The 7,640-nt window shown below is 35.4% G+C and overlaps 1 protein-coding gene across 1 annotated transcript; it reads left to right on the top strand.

The window, feature by feature from the left end:
- Window positions 1-1,652: 1,652 nt before the first annotated feature.
- On the top strand, window positions 1,653-4,000 carry LOC108990297 (alpha carbonic anhydrase 7-like). Its single transcript, XM_018964225.2, has 6 exons — window positions 1,653-1,756; window positions 2,043-2,260; window positions 2,613-2,822; window positions 2,907-3,074; window positions 3,175-3,228; window positions 3,709-4,000. The coding sequence occupies exons 1-6, from the start codon at window positions 1,669-1,671 to the stop codon at window positions 3,790-3,792; spliced, it is 822 nt and encodes a 273-aa protein (XP_018819770.1). The 5' UTR covers window positions 1,653-1,668; the 3' UTR covers window positions 3,793-4,000.
- Window positions 4,001-7,640: the final 3,640 nt, after the last annotated feature.

Raw genomic sequence — 7,640 nt, 5'->3', positions numbered from 1 at the left:
ATTTTATGTGTGGTCAATATTGGAATTGAATTCTTGGGCTATGCTCTATTTTTGTGATCTCATATTGAGGACTTTGAAGCATGCTGATGTTTAATCTGAAAATTGTATGTGAACTCTAAAATGGGTTCCTTGGCATGCAAAAGAAAAATACTGGTTCAACATGCATGCATTTGCGCAGTTTTGTACCCAACAAATGCATAATGTGGTATTCGAGTATATGGGTCTTTTTTTTTCTTGAAAAGAGATTACAAACATTTATCAAGTTAGAGGACTTGAGCAATAAAGTCTGGAATACAATCACACCACATATTAATATCATCCACATACTTCGCATAACGAGTTAATTAATCTATGGGTCTTTTAATTACTTGACCTATAATCAAAATAAATTTGGGTTAAAAATATTCGAAAACCATCATCTATATAGAAAAACTTATAATGTCAACCGTCGTTGGCAAGAAAACCATGAATAAGCATTGAGCAAACACGTGAAGTATATAATTAAATTGGGCGCCAGATGATGTTGTGATTTTAAAGTTCAAGCTCATATTATACTCAACTACCATGTTCAATTCCGACTTATTTAAAAAATAAATAAAGTTCATTATCTAACTATATATTCTAACAAATTAATGGCAATGTTGTATCATCATAGGCATAATTATTTGAGATTTGTCTTCTAGAACTTAGTTTTAATGGAGTGCCGATGCATAACTAATTCCATTATTATTGGATATAGAAGAGGTTTGAAACATAAACTTCAAAGATATATACGTAACTTGAAGAAACGAATTCAAGCTTGAAGTTCTACAAACATAATGGAGGCAGGTGATACTACTCTAGATGTTTCTCAAAACCAGTCATCCACATCAACGACAAGAGTTCAATAAAATTGTTTAAAATTGGAGTTGAAACACTTTGGTTCATTTTATCAAAAAATAAAATAAAAAACCTGCCACAGAAGAATCGATTGCCAAGTACTTCTATATTATATTCTTTGCTGGAGACCAACCGGATTCATCACGTGTCCATTTAATTATAATATGCTGCCACCTGGCCCTTTGTTTGTTTGTTTCCGAAGCATGTCAAATGATAGTTTTCCTTCGGATTTATTTCAGAAAGTAGTTGGTTTCACATTAGCTTTATTGCTTTAGCCTAGACTCTCTTACACCAATACGCCACTGCACCACCAACTCCAAGCCGACTTAACTGACTAATTTTGGAAGAACGAAAGCTGATAAAATACATCCCAAAAGTATACAGGTCCATCAAATCCTTCCAGTGTTCCAACAAGATCGCAGGCCATAAACGTTGATCAAATAATCATGTGTTCTTGATCCCCAGGAAAACTGTGTAGAACGACTTGTATATAAAAAGGACAACAAAAAGGGCCACCTGGGTCGTCTTCTAAATAGTAATTAATTAAAATATTGGTGGGAAAAAAGGGGTGGTCGGAGGCAACTTCTCATTATGTTCCTATTTTTCTAACCGGCTAGGTGAAATGTACTTGATTTGGCAAATAAACAAGAAAAAGACTTCAATTTTCAAACGCCTTTCTTCAACGCGCATAGAAAGATCTGGTGCCGCATGTACACGTATAAATATGCCCATCCGAGTGCTCAAACCTCTCCAACACATTGCAAAATCTTGGAAATTCCAATCGAAAAGATGAAGCCTGTAACCCAATTCTTGTTTTGCTGTTTCTTCATTGTTCTTGTCTTGCATTCACCCCGGCCTGCAACATCTCAAGAAGTTGGTAAGGCAAAATCCAATGCTTCTCATGTATTGAAATCCTTATTTTGTTTCCATCAAACGAACATGTATGGACACGACATGCAAAACACAATATATAGACGCATGCAGGACGCTTCCAAACACTTTCTTCGCGGCGTTTCTGTAGTTCTATCTTGTTTTCTTCAGTAATCTTATATTTGAGAACTTAGATTTTCATCAGTCTTTACCTTGTTTTCGTAAATCTGTGAAGTAAAGGTTCTGTCATAACATAAATGTATTCATTCCGGCTCCTTTCCTTAATGGTGCAGATGATGAACGAGAATTTGACTACAGTGAGAAAAGTGGAAAGGGACCGTCTCAATGGGGAGAGATTCACCCTGAATGGAGCCTGTGCAAAGATGGATCAATGCAATCTCCGATTGATTTGCTGAATGAAAGGGTGGAAATAGTTTCCCATTTAGGGAGACTTAATCGGAATTACCGTCCCTCTAATGCCACTCTCAAAAATCGAGGCCATGACATGAAGGTAAGCAAAAGATCATCAAGAGGGAATTATTAAAGAGAAATTAATGAAATAAATAATGGGAATGCAATAAAGTGCGATTCCATATACACCAACAAGAAGACAAATCATTATAGCTATTTTGATACGTCATGGGATTGTTAGCGATATAGTAATATTTCTTTCCATATATTATAATAATTATCACAAAAGAACAAACAATGCAAGGAGCTAGCTGTTGGGTTTGGTGAGATTTTCTGGTGAAGAGCATGCGCAAGTCTTAAGAAATCTGCAAATTATTTTTCCTTCCTTCAATTTCATGATTTCTTTAAAGTAACCATTCTTCTTCTTGATTAATTAATGTTTGTGAATGCAGCTGGAATGGGTAGGCGGCGCAGGATTTATTGAAATAAATGGTACCCAGTATGTACTCCGGCAAAGCCATTGGCATTCACCCTCTGAACACACTATCAATGGCCGGACGTTTGATCTAGAGCTGCACATGGTCCATGAGAGTTCCGATGGAAAAGTTGCTGTGGTTGGAATTATGTATACGATTGGACGCCCTGATTCTTTCTTGTCATCGGTAAATAAAAATCAAAGACTCTCTCTCTCTCTCTCTCCTTCTAGACTCTCTCTAATGGCTTGTGTTGTTTATGTCTGCGTACAGATGAGGCATCACTTGTCAGCTGTTGCCGGTAACAGAGAAGACGTGACAGCGATGGGAATCGTCGACCCAAAGAACATAAAGATAGGCAGTAGAAAGTATTACAGATATATTGGGTCCCTTACAATTCCCCCTTGTACTCAAAATGTTGTATGGACCATCGTGAGAAAGGTATGTAATTTGTTCCTCTTTTTTGCCAACTCTTGTATTGTTATTAAAGATGTAAACATTTCCCGCCCTAATTCTGATGATCAAGCTAACTCATGATCAGGTGAGGACTGTTACACGAGAACAAGTTAGGTTGCTCCGCGTGGCCGTTCATGATGTGAGTATATCCACTCTCACTTCTCAATTATTCCTTTAAATATCAAACACGTACATATCACATCCTAAGTTTCAATTTCTTTACTAGGGGACGGGTATTTTTGAGAATTGTTACATACTCAAAGATATTTTTTTTATAAAAATAAACTAAAAAATTAAAATGGTTTCATGTTTTACTTCCCAATAAAATTAATTTTATAGTTGGACCTATCACATCAAATCATGTATGTCAGTTGGTAATTAAAAATGCAAATTCGAAAAAATAAGGATAATATAGCACTTTATTCAGTAGAAGGGCTAACTGATTAACCCAAAGGGTAGACAACGGGGTAGAACCGATCTTACATTTTTAAACTCTCTATTCTAATACATCAATTTATAATCCGTCCAAAGTGTTCGAATGCAACAAATTAAATTCAAGAGGGCATTGTATATATTCATGTAGTAATTAAAGATGGTCGTTGTTCCTTATTTTTTGCAGGATTCAGAAACAAATTCAAGACCACTACAACCAATAAATAGGCGGTCCGTGCATCTATATAGACCAAGTGAATTGGAAGATTAAATTCTCATCATTTTACAGCTCAAATGCAACCATCAACCTATGAAATGGCGTCTTTATTTCCTTTGTTATACATTGTTTATGGTGTTGATGGAACATATATAGGATAGAATTGAGGGTTAGAACTTGGGACGGATTACAATATACATGATGTATTGAATTTATTTCCTTTGTTATACATTGTTTTTTCTTCGAGAGCATTTGTTTATTCTTCGAGAGCATTTATATGAGTAAATTTACCACCTTGAGGATTATATATATATATATATATATATATATATTTAAAAAAAAAAAGAGTCTAGGCCACATGTTCAAGAGTAACCCTTCCTCAAGTTTATTCTTAAGCCCTCACTTCTGGCGGAGGAATACCTTGGTTACATTATTCCCATTTAACAACTTTTCCACTAATAACATAAAACAACCATACGACCAACCTTAAAACAAAAAAGAACACTAACATACCCCAAAAATAAATAACATTTAACTATACCTTAAATAAGGTAAAGTTAATTTATCCGTACGGATCACCCTCTAAAAGTCCTAGGCGCCTGATTTAAAGAATTCCACACACACGACACTCCACTTGCTCCTAACTTTGCCAAATAATCTTTCGGAGCATTTCCTTCTCTAAAAATATGTTGCACATTAACATCCTTACTTTGAACGACCTCCATTAATTCCTCCAAAAAATATTCTAAATACCACACGTTACATCGCTACCAGTGAACCCATCACACACACACTTGCGAATCTGACTCCACATCTATGCCTTGAAAACCCATCTCTCGACAAAATCGTAACCTAAAAACCATTGCCTGCAACTCAGCACTAGTATTTGTACCCGCACCAATATGTTTCGAAAAAGCCAGAACCATAGTTCCAGAAGCATCCCGTAAAACACCTCCTGCCCCTTAAGCTCTCGGATTCCCCAAGCTGCTTCGGTCTGTGTTTAATTTAATTATGCTGACACTTGGTTTCCTCCAACTTACAGTTCGTATGATCTTTTGTTTTACAGGAATGATTGGGATATTAAGCTCATGCAGCCGAGCTTCGTATGCAAGAGAGCATCTTATACCTTCGCATTTACCTTCTATATTTTAGCCACTGTGAAATGGATCAGCTGTTTTATTTCCTCCGCAAAAAACAATTTCCCTTCCATTCTTGCTTGTTGCAGTGGTTGAGTGATTGTGGGGAGGTTAGGGTAAATAAGCAAGTGTTAGTTTCTTTTTCAATTGGAAAATACCAAGATATGGTCCTTTGTGATGTAGTGCCTATGCATGCTGGTCATATTTTGTTGGGGAAGCCATGGCAGTATGATAGGAATGTGATCCATGATGAGTTAAGGAATATGTATAGTTTTGAAAAGGATGGAAAAAAAATCAAACTTGCTCCTTTAACTCCAATGCAGGTTCTTGGGGACCAACTGAAAGTGAAAAGTGAGGATGAGAATGAGAGTGATAAAAAATTAAAGAGTAAAAGAGAGAGTGATCAAAAAACAAAAAGTGAAAGGGAGATTGAGCTCAAAAAGAAGAGTGAATGTGAGAGTGAAAGTGAAATTGAGCTAAAAAACAAGAGTGAATGTGAGATTGAGAAAAAAAGAAATAGTGAGTCCGAAATGGAGAAAGAGAGAAAAATGAGAGAGAAAAAAGTAGAGGGTGAGACTAAGACCATAAGAAAAATAGAGTATGAGTTGAAAAATAATTGTGAGGTCAAGAGTACAAAAAAAGATGAAGAAAAAGGGAGTGACAAAAAAAAAGAGTGAAAAGTAAAAAGAGTGTGAAAGGAAAAAAAAAGTGAAAAAGAAAAAGAGAGTGGAAAGAAAAGAGAGAGTGAAGAAAGTGAGAGAAAAACAAAGAGAAAAGTGAGTTTTTATGTTAAGGCGAGTCTTAATACTAACGAACTTGACGTAGATTTGCCTAATATTGTTGTCTTTTTGTTGCAGGGATACAAGGACCTGATTCCTAGCAGTGTATTTAGTAGATTGCCATCTATTAGGGAGATAGAGCACTACATTGATTTTGTGTCAGGTGCGACAATTCCTACCCGACCTTTCTTGGAAGAACATGAGTCCTTGACACACTTAAAGGGACAAGGTAAGTTGTTGACTAGAATGAGTGCTAAGCGGGAGGATTGTATTGAGACTTTTCCTCATGTATTCAAATATACACATGGTATGGAAAATTTTGTGGTTGATGCTTTAGCAAGAAGGTATGTCATTGTCTTCATTTTAGATGCAAAATTGTTGAGACTTGAATATGATAAGGAATCGCATGCTAATGATGATGACTTTGCTAGTGTGTATGGAACATGTGAGAAAGCATCATTTGGTAAGTTTTATAAACTAGATTGGTACTTGTTTAGAGAGAATAGATTTTGTGTGCCTACTAGTTTTATAAGTAAACTGCTTGTGTGTGATGGACATGGTGGTTTGTTAGGTAACCTTGGTGTAAGGAAGACTTTTGTTGTGTTGCATGAACAATTTTTGGAATATCATTTGCCATTCAATGACGTGTTGCATGGACGTTTGTGGGAATATCATTTGCCATTTATTGAATTGTTACATGGACGTTTCCGGGAGTATCATTTGCCCTTATTAGAGTGTGCATATAAAACCTTCCATACTACTATTTCTTATTCTCCGTTTGAAATTGTTTATGATTTTAATCCACTTACTCCTTTAACTTTGATTCTTTTGCTTGTTAATGATAGGAGTAGCTTGAATCAACATTTTCAAATACTTGAGAAAATTAATGAAAATGCATATAAAATGGATCTTTTAGGTATGTATCATGTTTCTGTTATTTTCAATGTTATTAACCTCTTTCCCTTTGATCCTAGTGGAGATTCGAAGTAGAATCCTTTTGAAGGGAGGGAGAATGATGGGAACCAAGGTGGGCCTAGTTTTAAAGATATGCTGCAAGTTCCAGATGAGCCAAATACAAGTTCAAGGGCTTAAATGATGAAGATTCAGCTTTGATTCATTTGATAAGCTATGGAAAGGACAACAACATGACTTAAAGTCTTTGGCACTTGAAGGCTTTCAATTTATTTAATTCATTTAAAGGACTTATTTTATTAGTTTACAGTAATTGGGTTTATTATGGGAAGCACTTAAGGGGGCCTATGCAAGGGCATGTTAGAAAAGTTATTATTTTATTAAACTAGGGTTTCAAGAGGTTACTGTAACGTTACTGTAGCCGCGACACTGTAGTCGAGGCACTATTCATCCAGGGGCATTTTGGGTAAAAGGGACTTTATTTTAGTTAGGGTTTTAATTAGATTTTGGTTTAAATACTCTTTGTAGCTTCATTTTAAGAACTTTATGAAATTTGATGAATTTATTCATTGTGAGTTGAGTTTTACTCATTTTGTTCTTAATTGAACTTTGAACTTATCAAAGGTAAATCACAACCTTTATGGCGTTCCTCCTTTGTAATCTTGGTTCTTGAGACGGGTTCTTCAACGGGTCTAAATTTTAATATAATCTAGGTTCTTGAAATGACTTCTCATCGCGTCTAGATTGTCCATCCAATGACTTGATTTTGGCTTTCTTGGAGAGTTTTCAAATTGATTATGGGTTCAAAGGATTTTATTCTCGCGGGTTCATATCAATATTTAAATATATTAAAAAAATGTGAATAAGAATATTAAAAAAAAATTTACAAAAGTAACAAGCTGTATGAATGAGCGGTACTACTCAGGCGGAAGAGTAGCATCACTCCCAAGATATATATACCATCATTTGATTAATAATCAAGCATATGATTATAACTATAACCAAACAACCCTAATACAGAATAATATTAGGAATAGCACTACAACATCAGAACCTGAGCATGTAACTTATATAT

This window comes from Juglans regia, chromosome 14, assembly GCF_001411555.2.
Source record: "Juglans regia cultivar Chandler chromosome 14, Walnut 2.0, whole genome shotgun sequence".
Lineage (NCBI taxonomy): Eukaryota > Viridiplantae > Streptophyta > Magnoliopsida > Fagales > Juglandaceae > Juglans > Juglans regia.
Note: the sequence above shows the minus strand (reverse complement) of the source record. Positions and strands in the feature narration are given on the sequence as shown.

Excerpts from the sequence above, each read along its gene's own strand:
- LOC108990297 (XM_018964225.2), top strand. The coding sequence starts at position 1,669 with ATGAAGCCTGTAACCCAATTCTTGTTTTGCTGTTTCTTCATTGTTCTT. Across the intron at positions 2,823-2,906 it reads CTGATTCTTTCTTGTCATCG|ATGAGGCATCACTTGTCAGC; the intron begins GTAAATAAAAAT and ends GTCTGCGTACAG. Across the intron at positions 3,075-3,174 it reads TATGGACCATCGTGAGAAAG|GTGAGGACTGTTACACGAGA; the intron begins GTATGTAATTTG and ends ACTCATGATCAG.